At 44.4% G+C, this 22,266-nt stretch overlaps 1 protein-coding gene across 1 annotated transcript in view; it reads right to left on the reverse strand.

Moving 5' to 3' along the window:
- The window catches only part of LOC139347428 (regulator of G-protein signaling 6-like), a 78,708-nt gene extending 63,387 nt beyond the window's left edge, over positions 1-15,321 (reverse strand). The window contains exons 1-2 of the mRNA XM_070987033.1: positions 15,250-15,321; positions 9,104-9,463 (exon numbers count right to left, since the gene is read on the reverse strand). Coding sequence (XP_070843134.1) covers positions 9,104-9,337 — 234 coding nt within the window. The 5' untranslated portion in view covers positions 9,338-9,463; positions 15,250-15,321. The remainder of the gene's footprint in view (positions 1-9,103; positions 9,464-15,249) is intronic.
- Between the last annotated feature and the right edge of the window lie 6,945 nt (positions 15,322-22,266).

Here is a 22,266-nt window from a genome sequence, read left to right on the forward strand (position 1 = left end):
CCAGCACCAGATTGTGCAGTAACTCCCGGCCAGACGCCTGTCTTTACCTGAACTATTACTTTTAACTTAACACAGAGGAATTCAGCCTCTGGAGCTTAATAAGACAAGAAGGTGAACTCCTTTCTCTGTAGAAGAGATTCAAACTCTTTGCAAGAGTTTTAAAGCAGTTTTCAGGAGCACAAGAGCAAAGCATGTTTCAGTTTCAATGCTTGCTCGCTGCTTCAAGACAACAGGTGTCGGAGTCTCTCGCCAGCATGTGAATACACTCGAGGACAAGCAGATATTTGAGGTGTGTACAGCATTAAGAAGCTTTGGTTTATTGATTACGGTCAACAGAATACTTTGTGTTCTACAGCATCTTCAGTTCATTTTGAATGCAATGTAAGAATGAAATGAATGAATTCAACTGGAATTGCTCTTTAATTGAAGCTGCACTTACATTTTTTATATTTACAGCAGATTAAATGACCATATGTAATGTGGCTGTCACGTCAACAAAGCATTTTAGCAGCTTTCAGCTAACTGTTTTGGTTCACTATCACCTCACCTGTTTTCAGGCACCAATAAAACCTGCATAATCTGATATCTATCAAGCACCAAACAGCCGAGGAACAAAGTTAATCTATCTATCTATCTATCTATCTATCTATCTATCTATCTATCTATCTATCTATCTATCTATCTATCTATCTATCTATCTATCTATCCATACGTATACACAGATAAACTATCTTGGAATTGCTAGCTTGCCACATCAGGGGCCAAAACAGTCATTAGGGAAAAAATGTGCCTTCATATTTCAGGAGCAGATAAACTAGAGCAAGATTGACTAAAAAACAGCCAAGTGTGATAAGAGCGATCATCCTGTCATCTTAAAATTTGCAATTTAAACTCCTCCAATTAGCCTCTCCCCATCACCTTGATTTGATTAGCCTGCTGCTCTCTACCTGCTCTGTTGTGATGAGCTCTCCTCAGATATCTGCAGGCGGCTGCACTGTGATTAGATGTGCTTAGTCATTCACTAAGTGACAAGCGGCACGCACACACACACACACAAACCTACATGCAGGCATACATGAACACACACAAGGAAGCATTTCTCATTCACTTAAGGCAAAACGCACAACTGAGTGTTGTGTTTGTCTATACATACAGGCAATTTTCCTTTATAAACCCAGAAAAGACTTTTTTACAGCATATACAACATTAACACACGTGCACACACAAAGTGGTCACAATGTGAGTTTAGCAGCCTGAATAACCTACTGTGAGCATTCACTGCTACTCTCCACTGCAAGGGAATGCTTTTCACGTTGCTCCGCATCATTTGTCGGATAATCAACCGCACACCAAGCTAATTTCTGACCAAGGTAAATGGAAACATCTCCTCTCTTTTCAGGAGGCGGCGAAGCGAGCTGCAAGGTTGAAATTCTAAATCTGAAAAGCCAAAAGTGACTGAAGACGTGATCGAATTAACAATCTCGATGCACGGTGTCTGCTCGGGTACTGATGCCATCAGAGTTCGGCACAGAGCCGCGGAAGGATTCAGCGAGCTGTGATTCACGGTCTTGCTCACCAATGAATATCTTTGCCATGTGAAATTGCCTAATAAATATGCGCTGGATCGCAGTGACTCGGCATGACTGGAATTTTATGGTTGGTAAAGGGGCTCGGAAGCACAAAGGCATAAAATAAGTCATCACCTTGTGCAGGCTACACTTCATGTTAACAATAAACAATACAGCCATTAAATTAAATCTAAATAGTGACATTAAATCACACTGGATTGTTTCTATCGCTGCACAGAACACTTTAACAAATGCCCTCTATGCAGTTATACTGTTTGGGCACGTAATAAATCCTTTAATCTATGAAAATTGTTAAGTTATGTATGCAAGAGAAGAGTTTTGGCCTCTGAAGGTCGTCTTAGTTTCAAAGCCATCCTATAGACCTGAGGCTGACATGATAAAATACATAATACATAAAGCTCCCCTTTTTTCTCACCTTGAAGTTCTGGACATTTTATCAGGGCGTTCGAAACATGAAAACAGCAAAATAAAAAAGGCACACACACTGCCAGGCCCGTGAGAAGTTAGGCTCCAACAACAAAAAAATCCTACTTTATACTCTGGCTCTTCAAAGACGAGTGTGAAAAAATAATTTTCGCAGGCTTTGCACTTTGAATCTTCATGTTAACAGCTGAAGGCCTGTTGCAGCATTGAAGCTGAAGTAAACACACTCCAGCTATGTTTTATAGACAGAAACTGAGCTCTCTGAACTCTGCAGAAGACGCTTATGAGAGATCGGGTCTGCCTCTGGTAGCCTGTGCAAAATAATCTGTTAATAATTTAATATTTTAGTTCTAAAATGTCATTTAGAAATTTGCATGATTTGTTTAGACCGTCTCTCAACATTTTGCAGGATTTTTCACTGCTGTGAAAGAAGTCATTTTAAGATTGGAGGGATTGTACTGATCCAACCCATTCCTTGTTGCAAACACAGTATGTGTAGCCCATTAGCTGTGGCTGTAATGGACAAATGATTGACATGTGATTAACAGTTTCTCCATTTAGAGACTCTATCTTCTATGTGGTGAGAGAGCTCTACATTACCTTAACGTCTAACATCTTCTCGAGGGTTTTAAATACAAAACAAATGAAATTGCATTGAATAAGGCGCAATTATTTTAATCTACCTGCAGAACAAGAAAAACAGCTTTCTTCTGCAGCCTCGGAGGCTGTCAGCTGCATCCCACTAAAAAAAGATATAGGGCCAAAAATGTAGGTGGCACTAGAACAAAGGCCATGGGGTCATTCAATAGTTAACCCATGAGGAGCATGAATGTGCTCAGGCAAATTCCACAGCCAACGCCTGCAGTGCCACATTATGAAATATGGAGAAAGTGGACATTTCGGCCTGACACCGATCCCTTGAAGGAAAGCCATGGAGGAAGCAGGTGGTGCACTCTCCCAAACCAATGAGCACATTACTGAAAACGCGGGGATGTTTTGGCCTCTGGCTTTGTTCCACACAGGGACGCTGATGCAAAGAACTGAAAGCAGCCAATGGGCACAAAGGAGCAGACGTCATCAGGCTGATGGATGACAGGCAGGAAAGTCAATTTGAGACCATCTTCACTTCAAGAACGACCACAACACGCTTGTTAACCAACTAATCTTACACTTTCCTGTGAATCCACGTGTTTGCCTTCAAAATCTGACTGAGCTGTTTCTGCTTCGTCTCCAACCAGCAGTCAGGGTTGGTTGCTTTTAATCATGAGCACATCCTTGTAATAATGGGTTAAGATGTGGGTAGTGTTGGAAGAAGAGGCAGAGAAATGGCCCATTTTAGAGAATAGGACTGACTAAACTTTGATGAATATTCAAATAAATCCTGCCTTTCATGGCAAACTGGTGCAAAAAAATAAAAGAGTAACACAAGCGAACGCTGCTGAAAAGGTCCTTTAAGGCAGCGAACCCCTGCTGCATGGGCAGCATCCGACAACCGTCTCACCCTCTGAGCACTCTTTCAGGCACGTTCCAGCAGCTCAGAGGAATATGGGAACGGGTATCTGTATAAACAGCCTGTTAAGTAAACAGGGCTGCAGTTCAACAGCTGCTATTGTCACGCTGGAAACCAGAGGATGACAAAAAACGGTGCAATATGCTGGAATACACACACGCATACACGCACGCACACACGTTTCCATCACTTTAGAGTACATTACATTGACTTGCATTCATTTCCTGGAGAGTTACCCTCCCCATAACCTCCACTTGCCGAACCCTAAGCATAACTTTAAGCCAAGTCTTCATCCTAAAATTTAATGATTACCTTACGGGGACTTGTGTTTTGTCCCTGTAAGGTAAGCGAGTCCCCACAATGTGAGTCCATGCACACACACACACACACACACACACAGTGGAGGAGATTCAGTACTGTTGACAAGAGTGGAGGGTGTTGACTCACCTTTTCACCAGCATGAATTCAAAGCTGTCAGCCAGCATCTGCTCAGAAACCAAGTGTGTGTGTGTGTGTGTGAGTGTGTGTGTGTGTGTGTGTGTGTGTTAAGGCTGACAATGAAAACTATAATCTAGCAGAGACAGGAAAATGATATTCAGCCTGACACAAAGACATGCACTGTATGTATATACACAGTTTTTCATTCTCGTCTCAGATACAACAGACTACACACTCACAGGAGAAAAGATTCAGACGCAGCAGAGTAGAACAGAATAAAGTAGAAGAAGACTAGAGTCATATTCAGTAGAACAGACGGACATGCGTAGCCACCAAACTCAATCAAAAGAGGAAGAAAGGGAGTCATAAACTATCTTTCTGGAAGATGAATGGCTCTCTGCGGGCATCACTTCTCATCCTAATTACTCATTAAGCACTGACCCAGAATCAGCTCCTGCCTTCATTTTAACCTTCAGCCACTAAAAACTGACCCTGCATCAGCTAAAAGTCAGTGCAAAATAAATGAAAAAAAAAAAAAAAACAGCATCAAGTGGAGCTGATACTCCCAAAGCTTTGTAAACGGCGAATCGGGAGCACGATTTGCATTCCCACCCTGCCTGTGCTCGTAGATGATTGATGACTCATCCAGAAAGACTAATGGGAACGCAGTCCGGGGCATACATATTTCATAACAAAGCAGCCTTTCGTGTAATAGCAAATGTCGTGAATCAGCTCCTCAGCTCACGAGCACGTTCTAATGCAGAGAGGCTGAATGGACTTTGCAAATTTTCGATAATGTTGTCGGAAATGCATTTTCGGAATAAGTAACCCCAAATCACGTTAGGGGGTCATTACTGTGCATGGCTCTGTTTTCATCAAATATGGCCGACATTAGCTGACAGTGAACAGCTCCGACGCCCGGGCCTGAACATTTTCCATTTTTAGAGTCAAACTTCAATCGACATAACATTTTAAACCCGCGCCTACAGTAAAAACCCATCTAACGCTTCGTCAAAGCGAGTTTATTTTCAGCTTTTCGGTGCTTCGTTCTCATTTGGCCGTGTTGCTGCTGCCCTGCTGCATGACTCCAGATGGCTCCCAGTGGGTCGTTACAGTTTGATTGCATTGGAACATCATAACACACGCTGCACTGAAGGTAGTCACCTCATGTGCCCGTGGTTGGTCTCGTATATTGAGTATAATATGCCTCTGTAATGAATCACAGCAGTGAGTTATAGTTTATGTATATTACAGTTATGTAACAGCTTAAATCTATATGACATAAACTCCAGTGGACATTTCACCGCTGTTGGTAGTGAAGACAGGTACTTCCAGGCGTGTTACATTATAATATTTTGAGATTTTAACACTTGTGTTGTGAGTTTTGTGATCATGTTTCAGAGTGCTGTGAATGTTTGCGTGTGTGTTTGTATGTGTATTACCCAGGTTGTGGGGACACAAGCATGTTTACACACTCACACAGTGGGGACTCACCTTTCTTATGAGGACTAGGTCCTTATACTGTAAAATAACTCTGTGTGTGTGTGTGTGTGTGTGTGTGTGTGTGTGTGTGTGTGTGTGTGTGTGTGTGTGTGTGTGTGTGTCACATCCACACACACACAGTTTGTGTGTTAACCCGTTTCCGCCATAGATTACAATTACAAGTTACAATTTGGCCATCGTTCCCTCTTTCCCCCTCTTTATTCGGAGCGTATCTGCAGAATAAGAAAGCTTGCAAATGTAAGCAAATTGCAAGGAAATATCAAAAATAATCTATTCTAATCAAATTGTAGGCAACTTATGACTTGTCCACAATGCGTGCCACCTCTCACACAATGGCTGGGTTATTAAACGCAGTGGGTGCATTGTGGGATTATGTTTACACAGATGCAGCAGTGCACGAAGCCACAATCCACACGGCCGACGATTCTTCTTTTTTCCAGGAATGGTGTTGTTTCTGCCTGAAAGCGAGTCTGACAGCTCAGCTGAGCTGCTGCTTTACTGTGGTTCACCTGAAGTAACCTTTGCTTTGCTGTGAGCAGCAGCCATTTGTTTGCAGACACACGGAGACGTCTGGGCGTGTGAGCAGCGCTAACATTCATCTGCTGCTCAGCTGCACTCGCTAACTGCACAGATTCAGCCTGCATCTTTCTTCATGTCGCTGTCTTTATCTCCACCTATGTCCTGCACTTCTTTACACCCCACCCCCCCAACTCCTGTATCAGGAATACTGTAATTTATCAAAGTCGACAGTGGCAGTCAGTGCGATTCCAGATGCGCCTCCAGCCTTGTTCCCATGTATAGATTTGCACAGCCTGGTGTTCCATTAGAGACACACAGTCTACGGTGAGAATAGCATGTATTTTGTGCTAGTTATCAATATGTTTAAATGTTGATATACAGATATATAATAGACGCTGTCCACAATAAACGTATGTCTCAGTCCAGTGAATGTGAGTACATCAGACACTGGAGTCACAACACTGAAATCAATACGACAAGCTCACTGATTAAGGCTATATTAGCAAAACATTAGCAAAACACGTGAAGTTAAACTACAAAGCAGAGAACGTGCACTTACTACAAACGTCACTTTCATTGTGTCTGCCTGTTTTAGTGCGCCTTACACTTATATTTAGAAAGTAAATGTAATGCAATAAAACTACTAGACATTATTTTTCCAAACAGGGACTTTGCACATTTGTCTGAGTGTGTGTGTTTTCCTGTGTGTACCTCTGTGAGAGTTATGGTTATGGTTGGTGGCTAGGGAATGCATTAAGTCATGAGGAATACAAAAAGCTGGTCCTCACATGGTCGACCTCATATTCTGAGGCCAATTATTGGTTTTAAGGTGGATTTAAGCTTAGGTATTCACAAGGTATGTCACAGCTCAGGGTAAGGTCAGGCTAAGCCTTTGGGAAATTAAATTAAGTCTATAACCTCTCCTCAGATGCTACAAAAAACAAGCGAATGAGTTTAATATTTGTCCAAACAGCCCAATTCAGAAAAGCCAAACTGGTGGAAGGGAGGCACCACAGGGGAAAACAGTCTTTTTTTTTTTTTTTTTTTTGCTCGAAAAACAGTTTATTTAAATGCTTCCATGTGAGTCATTTCAGGTACATTGAGCACAGAAGCCACTTTAATCAAAATGACTCTGCATGTGTGCAGTTCCAGCGAACACGCTGCTTTCTAACAAAGATTTCACAAGAGGATTTGTGTGTGTGGACGTCCAGTCTGTCCTGGTGAGCGATCAAGTCCGTTAAAAAGATCAACGTGTTGGAGAAATCCCCATTATCCTCGCAGAGGGAGCACACATGTACCAGCACAAACTGACATTTTCAGCATCAAGAACTTTTCTTTTCATCCAGCAGCAGAACTCACACTGACCAAAATTGCTTGCTTTGAAGCCACGACAGCCACTGGCGGTACAGTAGAAACACACACCAACAGCACAAAAGTCAATCATTTTTTGCGTATTTTTACATATTTTGCGTATCTTTTGATACGTTGCTGGCTGTAACGACTTAACTTCCTGCTAAACTTTGTGGAAACACCACAGCCTTAGGTCACACTAAAATGCACTCAGCCGACAGCTCACTTGTATGGATGAACAACAAAAGAGTCAAGGCCAATGCTTTGGACCCAACCGTCACACTCCGAGTCAAACAGCAGCGACTAGTTCAAGGCGAAGCACTGCTGCTGCAGAGTGACTTGAGTTTGTGCTGCTGAGGCACAAATCCCAGCAGGAGGCTCCACCTGAGGCTGCGCTGCCTTCGTCGTGCTGTGGAGGCCGACACTGTGTTGCATTTCCCAAACAGTGGGCTCATAAAAATTCACTTTGACTTCATCAAAAAGCCATAAAACGTAGTCCACTGTACTGAGAGGCTTCTAGAAATTAAGTAAACTTAAGTTATTTCAGCCACATTCGGCTCACACTTCTTCCACACAGACACGGCTGACTCGAAAAGTTTCCCATTTCCCAAAATGTTTCTTTAGCTTCCTGCCAATCTTCGCCTCATCTCCTCTTCCCTGCACCATCTGTATTTTTGCAGTCATGGTAAGTGAGTAAATGTGTGTGCTCGACAGGCGTATCGCCGCTCTCCTGCCCGCTGCTTCCATGCAAACCCTGTCTCTCCGTCTCACTCACCTCATCTATCATGATAAAACACTGCGGGGGGGGCGGCGGGGGGGGTGGGGGGGTTGGGGGGGGTGATGTCTATATTCACCTGCTCCTGGATTCATTCTCAGATTGACTTTCATTTCTTGCCGTTGTCTTTTATTCAGTTCTTGGTGATTTATAGTGGAATACTATATTTATTGCCATTTCACAATGAGGTCAAAGGCCAGGGTCAGGGTCAACCAGCAGCCTGTTAGCAGGAAGGATTTTATCGTGCCCCAATTAGCTGTGATGCAAAAACATGCCAGAGATCTGGTGCTGAGGGACCAGTTTCAGTTAATAAACCAGAGCTTTTGTCCACCTCAAACCAGAGGCGGCTCACACAGTCTTGTGTATCTTTGATATTCTCTCACAATGTGGCCAACGTTGCTCATAAATCCCACTGCTTGTCACAAAGAGATTCTGCGACTTGTTTCCTAAATCCTCCTCTCCGAAAACATAATAAGTTGGCCTTTACTGACCAAGAGAAGCATGTTGTCGGCTTTGTTTTCAAATCCATCTTTCACCATCTGTCCAGAAACTGAAATCTTCAGCTCACTTTGCTCCAGAACAGCAGCAGAAACCTTCGTGTTTCATGCTCCACGTAAAGCGATCCAAACATCAAACCATCAAACCAAACAGCTGAAAACGCACAAGTCGTACCGCAAGTGTCATCTGCAAATCTGCACGGCAACGCAAGGCAGCGGACAGCTGTTAATCAGAGAACAGGCCTATATTAGTCCATTTAATATTGACATTAGCTCATATATGTTGTGTGTTTTACATCAGTGTTAATAGTTGCTGCGTGTGGGGACAGCTCCACATTAAACAGCAAGTCTGACGCACCAACAACAGCAACCAAGAAGACCTCTTAAGAGGCAAAGCCTCTATTCCCGTATTTGAATCTCAGCAGCACCACGAGATCACAAACTTTATTGATAACAAGACTAAAAGACAGAGAAAGCTGCGTTCAGGTGTTGCTCCTACCTTTCTGTAGACGATCATGTTGGGGGAGTCGTCGTCCGGGTCCACGCTGCTCATGGACCTCATGGACAGCAGAGGTCGGGTCGGGGTCACCTGGACAGTCTCCTTCGGCTCCTCGGACCCTTCCTCGGTCTCCGCCGCCTCCACAGTGCACGGCTGCTCCTCCTTCTTCTCCTCCTCCTCCTCCTCCTGCTGCTGCTGCTGCTGCTGCTGCTGCTCCTGAGGTGCCTCGGCCATCACGACAGTCCCCCTTTCAGTCTCCTTCTCCTGCGTCAAGTTATCCTCTCCTCTTTATCTGCTCCGGTCTCTCCTCCTCCTCCTTCGTCTCTATGTCCTCTAGCTCTCCTTAGTGCCTGCAAGCTGCTGCAGAGAGAGAGATGAATTAGACAGTAGCACTCACCGCTGGGCTCAAGTCTCCCATCTTTTCGTCTTTTCTCTTGTCTCCTGTCAGCAGGCACAGGACGGATGAAATGAAGGCGTCATAAATTCTCCTAGTTTTCTCTGTTATCTCCTCTCTGCAATTGCTCCTCCGCTGCTGTCACATGAGATTGAGGTTCCAGGAGAATAGAAGACATCGTGTTTAGGTTTTGCTGTTTTCGTCCCAGAGGTTTCCTTCTTTTAGACTGCCTCACCTTAGTTTTATCAGCTAAAATCACAAGCTTATTTGCTATTATAGATAGTGATATTATGGCTTGTAAACACTGGTTTTCGCAGAGGAAACAACAAACTTTACTCAACTTTTCACAATGTTTTGCAAGAGGGAAATCTCAGATCCTAACTCTTGTCCTCCTTAATGTCTTTTTCTGGCTGCACGCTGGCAACCCATCACTCTGACGTCCCGTAAATTTGCTTTTATGTTAAATTAGGTCGACGTTAACAATAAAAACATTTTTTCCCTCTGTCTGCATATCAATTCTCGTGTTATCCGTCTGTCATTTGTTTGTGGAGACGCTAAGTCAAGACAAATGCACAAAGAAAGCATAAATTATTCAAATAAATTGCTCACAGAGTGCAGAAACAAACCTGAGATGTACATTTCAGATTAAGAAAGCATAAAAAAACATCCATCTCTCTTGAATTTAAGATTCAACAACAATGATTTGCCAGTACAACAGTATGTGACCCCTATGGCCATGTACACACATTTTTGACATCCCATAACTCAGACCTGTCGGCTCTTTTCAGATTGCCTGAAAGCTGTCAAAATATTGACACCTGAGGAGCTGAGATGAAGTGAGAGGAGCAGAGGAGAAAAGATAGAGGAAATAACAGGGAGAGGAGAGAAAACATGGAGAAGCAGATGATGTAACCTGAGAAGACCTGCTGCTCCTCCTCCTCCTCACTCTGGACTCTACCTCCTCCATCCCTCCATGCTGTATCTCTCCTTGTCAGACTGAACTCGCGTCACTGTCCCAGCTTGTTAGATCCTAACCAGAACTGGGACCAGTTCTCTCATCCTTAATGGGAGAAGAGACTGCCTTTCACTTCCTCATCAAAGCACATTCATCTTCAGTCAGCTGCTTTCCTTAATGGCTGAATGCAACACCATGAATGTGTAAAATAAGGTTGTTTGTGGAAATCTTCCTCACTTGATTGAAATAACTTTGCAGACTACACAAAGAAAATGCTAATTTTATCAAGTTATCAGCATTGTAATAGTTTACAAGTTGCAAAGGCGTCTTTCCGTTGCAGCTTAATGAATGCTTGCTGCAAAATATGATCTCCTGGAATTTGACATCTTGCACGCTTACATCTAAAATTAATTGCCTGTGCTGTCTCTGAGATCAATGACAACTCAATTTAGACAATATAATCACATTCTTCAAATGATTTGTCGTCGCTGTCAACTTGCTTGTGTGCAAAAAGCCAAGTTAAGCGCCTCACGAGGCTTCAGACTCCCTGTCAGTATCTGAAGATGGAACTGTGGGTGTTGTGGTGCAGCTGTGAAGAAGGCTGAACCGAAGCCCAGCGAGGTCGGTTAAATTTATAATCAAAACTTCCCTACCTTCTCAAACGAGGCCTGCTCTCGTTTCTAGGCAAGCTGAAGCGAAGCGAAGAGAAGAAACTCTGCATGTTTTGATCCAATGTAAACGTTGGACTGTGCTCAGGCAAACGTTTGGACAGCGTTTAACGACTTCTAACAGAGCACACCTGTGCTTTGCCATGCAAGGGCACATGGGAAATGCAGTTCACATGTGCAGTCCCCACATCCAAATATAGTGTATCACAAAAACTAAGGTTATTTTGTGAAAGAAAGCAGCAAGGAAGCATAAAACAGACCATAAAAAAGAGGAAAATAACCTGAACAGTCATTAAAAAGTGGTGCTTCACTTAAATACACCAACAAACTGAGTGTATATAATGTTCAGGATGTACGGAAACTGATGTATGTGTCCAATAAAACGAGCTACACATTCTGTGTGTATTGGGCGAGACCCCAGCAGTTGTCATGTGATTTGAAATTAATGAAGGAATATACACCATGTAAGCACAACATGAAGGTCTCAGAGCTCGGTTTTGACATGGAGCCCTCAAATTCCTGTAGTCCACAACAAAGTCGCATTTGATCGTATTACCACAACCCAATCACTGCACTGTTAAAACAGGGCTTTGGGGGCCTCTGGGGGGTCTGGGGCCCCGAGGCAGTGCCCGCTTTGCTGAGTTGGAGAAGAAACAGTTTGACGACGAGCCTTGAAGTGACAAGCAGCAGGATAATTAGGAGCACATCCGCTTTTGTCCTCACTCATCCTTTGTTTAAAATCTAAAGGAATAGCTCAACATTTGAAGAAACGTGCTTTCAGCAGCCAGTTAGCGTAGCTTAGCAGTGCACTAGCGCCTGGCTAGGATAAAGTCTGATATATAACTTCCTGTAAAATCGTGTTGTTTTCATGCTTCGCCTCACTAATTTACAAGACGCATCTCGTTCTGTGTGCACAAGCAGTAATGAAGAAACAATTTGAGAGAAAGCTGACAGGTGACACTGAGAGAGAAAGAAAATAAGCATATTTCTATAACTGTTCCTTTAAAATGAATGACGTTTTTCCACGACATGCAGCTTATCCCAGCTACTCTACATGACACCGTGACTTATTATTTGAGTTAATGCTCTGAACAGAAATCAATTTTCAACGTCTGGGTGGCTGCAAACACAATGTGCTCCAGCTTTCAGCACTAACTTCTGAGGCCGGCCGGCTGCAGAGTCTAAGTAGAGCACTGTTTGTGTGTGGATGCAGATTGTGTGCGATTTTGCTATTGGCACAGGCATTTAGCTCCATGTCAACTGGCTCTTTAGATCAATACTCTCATCAGCCAGCTGTTTGCGAGAGAACGTACAAACCGAGTGTGCACGCCGGAGCCTCGGAGGGATGCAACGTGTGAAGAAAAGAGCATGCAGCATGTGTTTGAAAGTCCAAATGGGACGAGAAATTGAATGAATTTTCTGAATCAATGGCTCTCAACATGCTATCTTCATTATAGGCATCTGCTTAACGGGTAGCTCCAAGCCTGCAGCTCACAGTGAATAGAAATACCTGACGTGTTTCCCAGGAATGCTCAGGTTCACACGTAGCCCCGCTGGCCAGAGATCAATATCTCCACCGTTTGCTCTGACTTGATTTTGCATATAAATGAAATGTTCAGGTTGAATTCGTTCGTCTGATGAGTTGGGATCACACGGCGATTCAGAGATTCAGAGGGGCGCCTCGCCCTCTCCGTTTGAGATGCTGTGGTCGCCCTAATTGCTTTACAGACATTCCAGCGTCAGGTGTGGTCACCTTGAGAGAAAAAGGCAAACACGTCTGAGCGAGTATCTAATCTGTTTTCTAAAAATAGACGAACGTGAGGATGGATAAAGATCCCAGATGGTTACTGATACTGGATGGTGAAAGGGAGGAGGGGGATGAAAGACCACATCCAAACAGTTGGTGGTACGTAAAATGTGAGAAGAAAAAGGAAATTCAGTAATAAGTGACTGTTGAGATGATTAGAGGTTTGTTGTCTTTTTAAGCACTGACTTTATGGATGTCTGTCTGTCGGTGGCCCTCTTCTCTGTGTTGGTCAGGTGCAGATGCCAGCTTTCATTAACTGTTTTCAAACACTAGGTAAAGGTAAACTAGTTGCACTTTCTTCTTTTGTGGTGCAAAAGAGTAGCTAGCACATACGCTTGCAGCTCAGTGATTGTCACTTTTGAACAGCTAAGAAGCGTCAGGTGCACTTAGGTAGATTTTATCCAGAAATCAAGCAGCAGCCTCACAATTTTAGGAAATCAAGTGATGGCTGAAAGAAAAGCGTGACATTTATTTTCATGACTGTCTCAGTTTATTATTCTAAATTAACCTGACTACACGTGGAGCTGCTTTCTTCTCATCACACGCTGTGACGACAGGAAGTAGATGCACTCTGAGGCTTCTCGCTGTTTCTTAAGTCACTGTTGTCATTTTCCCAGTGGACCCTCCAGAGTGCAACACACACACGCATGCACGCACAGACACACACTGTTTTTTTCCTCAGCACCCATCCTCTACGCCCCAGGCGAGACTGGATGAGGATGTCTGGATGTTTTACACTGTGGGACAGCTGTAAAATAAAGGACACCATCAATCCAGCAGCCAGCTGTCTTTATGCACAGGGAGGAATAATGATAAAGGTTCTGTTGCAGGAAAGGAACAACCAAATACTGTACAACCCAGAGCCGAGATGTGTGACACCGAAGAGGGTCACCTTTGATCACATAGTCCAATATTCATAGAATCACATCAATGATCAACTAATTGAAAAAACAGAACACTTTAACGCGTTCACAGTGAAGTCTTTGTTAAGTTAGCCCAGTTTACAGGCCACAAACAAATACCATGAGCACTGGTTTGCTGCTATAACCGCCTCCACCCTTCTGGTTTCAGGCCAGATTTTGGACCCTGGCTGCAGGGATTTGCTCCCATTCTGCCACAAGAGCATCCATGAGGTCTGACTTTGATGCCGGGTGATAAGGTCTGGCTCACAGTCGGCGCTCGAGTCCATCCCCAAGGTGTTGGATGTGGTTGAGGTCAGGGCTCTGTGCGGACTCAAGTTCTTTCGCAACGAAGTGGGAAATCCGGTTCTTTGTGGCTTTGTGCGTCATCATTTTGAAAGAGTGGGAGGACCTTCCCCAAACTAGACCTGGAACTAAGGGCCGTCGCCCAAACCACGAGAAACAGATCCAGACTAAAAGCACACAAAATAAGTAAGCACAGGTGTCCTCTTCCAGTCTAATGAGTAGAAGCACACACAACACAACCAGCCCTCAGAACAACACAACAACTTCATAATAATCAGCAGAATGAAGAACAAATGTCCAACGTAATATAAGTTTGGGGAGTTTAGGTCTGATGGATGCTGGTGATACACATCCACATCAGAACACAGACAATGATCTCTCTCCAACAGCTGTCTGTGGTCTCTCCGTCCTCATAGGACTGCTCTACTCCCCAAACACACAGAGCCAGCAGCGCTGCAGCCTAATTTAGACTCTCCCTGACACACACACACACACACACACACACACACACACACACACACACACACACACACACACACACACACACACACACACACACACACACACACACACTTGTGGTTGCTTCTCCTCAGTCCAGTTGCAGACAGTAGCATGCAGGTTTTCACCAAACACCAAAATGAAAATGAAAACTGAGATATTGAAGTGCACACAGAATGCCTCAACGTGTGTCCCACACATATTTCTAACGTACATCCTAATTGATGTACAGCATGCGCACACACACACGCACACACATCCATGATCCATGTCTAACACAGTGCCCTTCGAGTGTCACTTAACTTACTGGCTGAGTGCACGCTCCCTTCAATCACAGGTGGGATTAACAGCATCATCTCTCCGGTGTACACACACACACACATACACACGCACACTCACATCTCCATAATATACAACAGCGTACCAACATGCAGGCAGCACCTCAGCACATCACTGAGATTAACATCGCAGCACTGACAGTGTTAACACTATGGAGCACATTAAAGCGTCTTCTTTTATTCATATTCTTAAGGCTGCTCCCTCTATCTCCATTTATTCATTCAGTCATCAGCTCACTCACTCCTCCCCTCTTCTTCACCCCTCCATCCCTGCTCCTTACCTCTGCGCTGACTTCTCTCTTGGAGCTCCGAAGCCAAAAAAGCAGCTTCACCGACCCACCAGAGCGCTGCACAGTGGAGGAAGAGAGAGAGAGAGGGAGAGAGAGAGAGGGAGAGGGAGAGAGAGAGGGGCAGAGAGAGAGAGAGAGAGAGAGAGAGAGAGAGAGAGAGAGAGAGAGAGAGAGAGAGAGAAGCTGTGAGATCAGAAGCAGCTGCTCTCTCTACCAATATGCAGTCGTTCCTGGTTTGTGTGTGTGTGTGTGTGTGTGTGTGTGTGTGTGTGTGTCTTTGCTCTTGAATTACTAACAATGTGAGGACAAAAGCCAGTTCACATTGTCACATTATGGGGTTTCACCATGGCTACATTCACATATTTGCTGATAGAGCTCTGTAACCCACACATGCAGCCAACCTAGGAGCACAATATAAACTTTAAAGGTGTTAAAACCAGATTTACTCTCAGAGATCAGTTTGACATAGAACTGCTCTGTAAAACAGGGTCAGACGCAGTAATAATCATTGGACCTCAAATCTTGCTGCAATCTCCCTCATCTGTCCCTTTTCCGAGCCAGTTTGGGTGAAGCCACGCCCGCCTCTATGACGAACCCTCAGTGGCTGCGTTCCAGTGGAAACCGTGTTTGAGTCAAGCACAGAGACTGTAGTCTGGTTATATCTGTTCATACAAGGCTTACTTCCTGTTGCCAGTAGGCGGTGCAGCAACTATGACTCCTAATTGTTATGCAGATGTCCTCAGGCTAAGACTGCTGTCAAACATGTAAATCTGAGGTAGATTGGACAACATAGCCTCAAGTAACTACAACTTCCTGTTTCCTTGTGCATAATGCATCATCATGGGAATGGTGAAAACTCACAAGCTTCATTATTTAGCATCGTCAAGGTCTTCATATGCTGCTGAGTAGGTATGATTTGTATTGAAATAACATGCCAGTAGTGATTTGTAAGAGTGTAGGGACTATAACTTCCTGTTGCCAGTAGGTGGTGCTATGACTATGATTCTGTATTGGGGAAATTTGGGGAAGATTACATTACAGATATGCTAGATCACAGATTTTCTTCTGATGACTTTCTCATCATCTCTTCACACGCATTCAGACTGTGAGCTTCAGTCCAACCTGACTAACCTGACAACCGTCCAATCATAAACCAGTCGCTCAAGCTCGAGTGTGTTCAAGCACTTTGTACGACCTCTGTCGCTGTGCCACCCTCTGCTAAAACACGAAACATTGTGCTTTCCCTCACTTCTCCAAGCAAGAGAGAACTATATCGTTACATCACATCCTGTTCTGGTCCTTGCTTCTGGTTATTTAGGAGCTGAAAGCTAACGGTGCTTCCTACTGCAAGCGAATAGCTATTTCTCCAGCAGCCCTGAGACAAACACTGTCGGTGTCACTGAATTTACTTCCTGTTAACAGGCAGCCTTTGTCAGGGTCACAGATAATACTGATTTTCATTATTAAAGCTTTAACCTTTTCCAGAAGCTCTCAGATTATGTTCCCACTGGGCCAGAATCAAACTGGACGTAATGAGGCATGGACGGGAGGATGCGCTGACCATATCCTCCCAGTGCATGGTGGTAAAAAATGAATGCATGAATGGTCAGGATTGGGCTGCTGCATGTTAATTCCACCAGTCCAGTCGTATGAATGAGGAACAGCCTTGAAACACATTTCCAGCGTCTTCGAAGTATTACAACTCATGCCATAAATAACTTAACATGCTAGCGGCTCCACATGGAAATGGAGGGTAACTGCATGAACATTTCATGAGGGATTAAAGAGCCGCAGTTTGACTTCCAGCTCATTGCGTCATGTGAGCTGACCGCCGACGAGCCACGTTTTTGCATTTAGGGTGAATCTTACTCAAATGTGGCTTTTAGCACAGGTTCAAGCAGGAGGACAGCTTTCATTGGTTATCACTTCGGAGCTCCACCTCTCAGTCACTGTCCAATGATTTCACTGGGATTTGTTGTCAGGCTTTCTTCTCAACCAATGATCATCTCAGCTGAAGAGTATTTAAAACACCTTTTTGTCTCTCTCTCTGCTGCATTTGCAGCATTTACATCTTGGTCCTTGGATCTCAAATTAGCTGCTGCTTATAAGGCTCCATCTATGAATCTGTTTAACAGGGTCAACGGCAAACCATCAGCACACCAGGTAATAAACTCTCACACACATTGATAGCACAATGGGTTCATGTGCAAAGCCAGATGAATGCCGGTCTTTACATGACTGAGCCGACTCCAGTTTGATTGATGTTCCTTTGAGCGCAGAGTAAAAAAACATGTTATATGAAAAGCAGGAAAAATAATTGAGACATCCTATTGAAACAACCCAACACCAGTTTGATTGCTATTCACTGAAGAGCACCATTAAAACACATTCCTTCAATTCAAAGCAGCGTTTCAGCCACGGCCTTGTTGAGAAGTTGTAAAACGAAACATGAGCGCGCTCAAGAGTGAATTACCTCAGGATAACAGACTTGTTTTCTCAAGATAACAAGTTAATTATCCAATTAGCACAAGAAAAGAAAGCGGTTTGGTTGAGAGCTCAGTTATCAGAAAACAACCGTGTTATCCTGAGATAACTCAGCATAGTTCATCTCTGAACCTTCAAGAAAAACACACAACAACAACCCTCCTCTGCTTCTGTACTGTTGTGGTTTTGGGCCTCAAATAAGTGGAGAAAGACATTTTAAAACCATTGAGACAAACACACTCACAAGCTTTATAATATCTGCTGAATGCTGAATCAATCTTCTTCTCATGCAATAAAGCCAGTAAACTGTCCTCCCTCCGCCTCTTCCTCCTCGCTCAGTGTAATCTCTCCTAATTTCTCAAGTTGAGCAGATGCAGGTCTAACAGCTCTAAACCGGGGAGCCTCGAGCCCGGCAGATAAACTCTACGCTGACGGGGACTTTTGGCCGAGCGCTGAGGCGCATCAAAGCATCTGATGCAACGATGGACTAAGTGAGGAAACTGGGTGCTTACTGTCGTCAGGAGAGGTTGCACTGGCATGTGTGCATGTGGACGAAGCCACATCTCATGTAAGGCGTGTTGTGTGATTCAGGCGACGCATTCTCTCTGCTGGGGGTGAAGACTAAAAATATTTGCTGTCCTAATTCAATAGAAAATTAGTGGGACAGAGAGAGAAATGACAACATGCTTCAAAAGCCGGTCGCTTCTCTCTTTCTTTGCCTTCTCACTTTCATCCGCTTTTTAGTGTGCAAATGGAAAAATGGACGTCAATATGCTCACAGATCAATACGTGCACTTACCAGCTAACTGTCGTCAAAAACAACATTGATACTAATGGACCACTCTGGCCTGACAGATTCACACACACACACACACACACACACACACACACACACACACACACACACACACACACACACATCATGTCTATTCATGGATGGAAACTATACCCTTCACTCCGGACCAACTGAATTATTGAGCAGCAGTAAACAGGAAGAGAAGATCCCACTGGGAAGTGCATGTGTGTGTGTGTGTGTGTGTGTGTGTTGCATGTAAATGGTTGGGTGGGGGTTGCCCCACATTTGGTGCTTTTTCATTGCTACATGTCTCGTGACATGTGTTTACACACACGCCAATGTTTGCACATCTGCACGCTGCTGGGACCCTCACTGAGCTGAGGCGAAATCTCAGTCTAAAAGCTGTAGAAAGTATAAAAAGTATCATAAAATAAAATATGTGTGGCTGTACTGTGTTTTAAAACAGGTGCTGTAACTTCAGTGAGACATAAAATACATTATAACCGAAATAAACATCCTGAAGAAAGTAACACATTGAGCTAATCCACACACTTAGCATATTAGCATTAGCAAGGTGTGACCTAAACTTATAAGCACTTATTCTTTGACCTAATTGAAAAGTACAACTCTCCTCAGTCACCGTCATGTCACATGCCCCGTCCTCCAGAATTTAGGCTTTAATTAGCTGAACAGGAGTTACATGGATGCCGCATGCAGGCAGGTTAGAGATGTTGGTTTACTGATTTGCATTTTCTGATTATTTCCCTTAAAAGCTACCAGATTCTTAGCTTGATTCACTCTCTGACAAAGACAAATCTAGGATTACCACGTCTCTCTATATACTGAGAGGAGAGGTACTGAACTCAACATTTAACAGGAGGATTTAGACCTTGAAAATCTGTGTGGGGAGGAAGGTGCTGCAAATAATCCATCCATCATCTATATGAGCCGTGAGATGAAATTCAACGCAGTGCATCATGTCCGCTGGTCCACGCCTCCACTGTCACACTGACAAATCTGAATTAAGCTTTAGTGGCTTGTTTCCAGAGCAAATCTGCTCAAGTTGGACGCAGACCTCGCCCGGGTCCAGACCTTTGATTCAGCCCGCTGCACCGAGTCCACAAATTGGCCCGCCATCATTACATGAAACGGTGGTTCTCGCCTCGATCCAGTGAGCACCGCGGGGGGACTAATGATTAGCCAGTCATCGCCGTGGGACTAACCTGTCAAGCACTGCTTTGTCAAGCTATGCACCGGAATCAAGGAGGAGTAATAACAAATGGTGACCGCTCGAGACGGGATAGACGCTGCTTTTGAGGCCTAAATCGATTAAAAGTGTCAATTACTCTGAAATCCAGACAGCACTCGGCTTTATTGCCTGATATCAGACAGAAATGTCAACTCGGTGGAGATTCAAAGGTCTGGACCCAGGCAGGGTGGATATGTTGGATAGGGAAAATCGAATCCCCCTCCTCTTTGGACACTGATTAGGGTGGAGGTAATGTCATGACGGCTCTGTCTGATATCAGAGACCTGACCCTCACAAAGCCTCTGGGAACATTTACATGGAGAAACAAACTCATCCATCAGTTTTCTGCTGCTTGTTTGGGTCATGGTGGCGCAGTAGCAGGGAAGCAAAATAGCCGAGGTGCCCTTCTCCCCGGGTTCTTCCTCCTGCTCCTCCTCTCCTGGGGGAACCTAGGGCGATTCCAGGCCAGATGGGAGACATCCCTCGGTGTGTTGTGGGTCTGCCCTGAGGAAATCCCTCCAGTGGGGTGTGCCTGAAACACCTTCACAAGGCCTCCAGGGGGCATCCTCATCATCCATCTTTGACTTGTTCCTTTCTGTGTGAAGCAGCACCACCTTCATGGAGGGTTAGACGCCTTGCAAAAAAGCTTTTGGGTTCTACCTAAAATCTAGAGGGTAGTTCAGGAGGAGGCTGCGTGGGTGGAGGGAGTTTGCATGTCAGAATGGGGAACTATGCAGCAAAAAGAGGTGGCTATCATGAGTTTTGGATGGTTTTAACTTCCACTTCTCTTCTACACCAAATTAAAACTTTTTTGTGGACAGTTTATCACATGAAAAGCTTCAGATTTACGGCTACGTTAGGAATGATTCCTGATATCAAGTTTGTCGAAGGGACAGTTCACTAGATGACGCTCAGCTTGTGTTGCTCAAAGCACCAGAAAAATACATGTGAACTCAACAGCAACATCTCTTTCGAGAAAAAATTACACAAGGTAATCCACAGACCTTGTTGTGAGCTGTCGGAACTACTTTCTTTCAACCGAACTACACCTGCCAACCATATTGCTGCAGAGAAGGAGGCATGCATCTCCTCATGGACAGCTTGTGAGAGATGTAAACATTACTGGCATCCTCCTCGGCTGAGTTCTAACGTTAGCTCGCAAGCTATGAACTAATCTACGCATGCTAGCGATGTCAGACATGGGGAAGCACACTTCTTTCTATGCAGTTGGTGGATGTAGTTCAGTAGAAAGACTAGTTCCTACATGAAACTGCTGGACTATCTTGAGTAACCAGGTTTCAAATTTTCCAGCTCAACACCTCTACAGCTGATATCTTCAGAACTGGCAGCTCTCACCACTCAGTGGATAAATAAAAGTACAGGTACGAGCGCTCTCTCATGGCACAGCCCGTGTCTTTGTTAATCGACTAATTAGAGCTTCCCACGATGCTTCACAGCTTACAAAAACTGAGATCAAAAATAGAAATAATGGAGATGCCACAGATGCATCTGTGTGAGTGTCGCTGGGGCAGCCTGCTGAATGCACACAGCCATCACAGACTGACAGTATGTCGTATGAACGGCCTTAAAAAGCACGGAGGGACAGCTCACATCTGGAATGACAGCAGACAAAGAGAAAGCTGCGGCTCTTAAGAACAAAGAGCCTCGACATTCTCCATCTCCCTCCTTCAGTGCTTGATAAGAGCCAAGAGCCGCACGGACACATGAAGGCATCGTGTGGGCTGCTGGAGAGTGGGGGATAAAAGCATCGAGGGTCCACGCATGACACCAGAGGAAGAGACGGCCACATGCTTCAGGTGAACGGAGATGTGTCACACGGCAGCAGAGATGACACAGAGGTGCAGCCATGTTGGGGTAAAAGCTGACAGCCTGGAGATGTTTGTCGTCTGATTTCTGAATGGCTGTGTACACTGTACATTTAAATGATTCTGATGGCATCTTGATGGCTGTTAGAAGTCAGACATTTTCTAATTCTACATAATGGCTCTAAGTCGGATAAGTGAGAATAGTCTTGTATTTGATTTGTAGTGTTTTATAAGGCTGGCTACTGCTTGGTTGCTCCCTCTAACCGGATTTTTTGAAACCTTTATATCCCTGAATCACAGAGATACTGAATGGCGGTCTCATTTTCAAACCCCCGGTAACCCGTGTTACACATTTAGCTCTTTGCAGATGAACTCTCACGAGCACAAAAACACAGCAGGCTCCAGCTCTCCCTGATCAGACTTCAATTTAGGTGTTGTACACGTCTCTCTGAAGCAAATCCTTGAACGGAACCCCAGGTGACTCAGCCCCCACATTTTCCACCTGTACCAAAGATGACTAATCCGCGGCCTCCTCCGCACTACACCTCCCCTCCTCTGTACCGACACTGCAGTCGCTGCTGCGCTGGCCTCACACGGCCCTGAACACCGCCACAGGTGGACGGATTGAAACAAGCTCAGGTCAGTCCACCAGC

The sequence above is a fragment of the Chaetodon trifascialis genome, chromosome 19, assembly GCF_039877785.1.
Source record: "Chaetodon trifascialis isolate fChaTrf1 chromosome 19, fChaTrf1.hap1, whole genome shotgun sequence".
Classification (NCBI taxonomy): Eukaryota; Metazoa; Chordata; class Actinopteri; order Chaetodontiformes; family Chaetodontidae; genus Chaetodon; species Chaetodon trifascialis.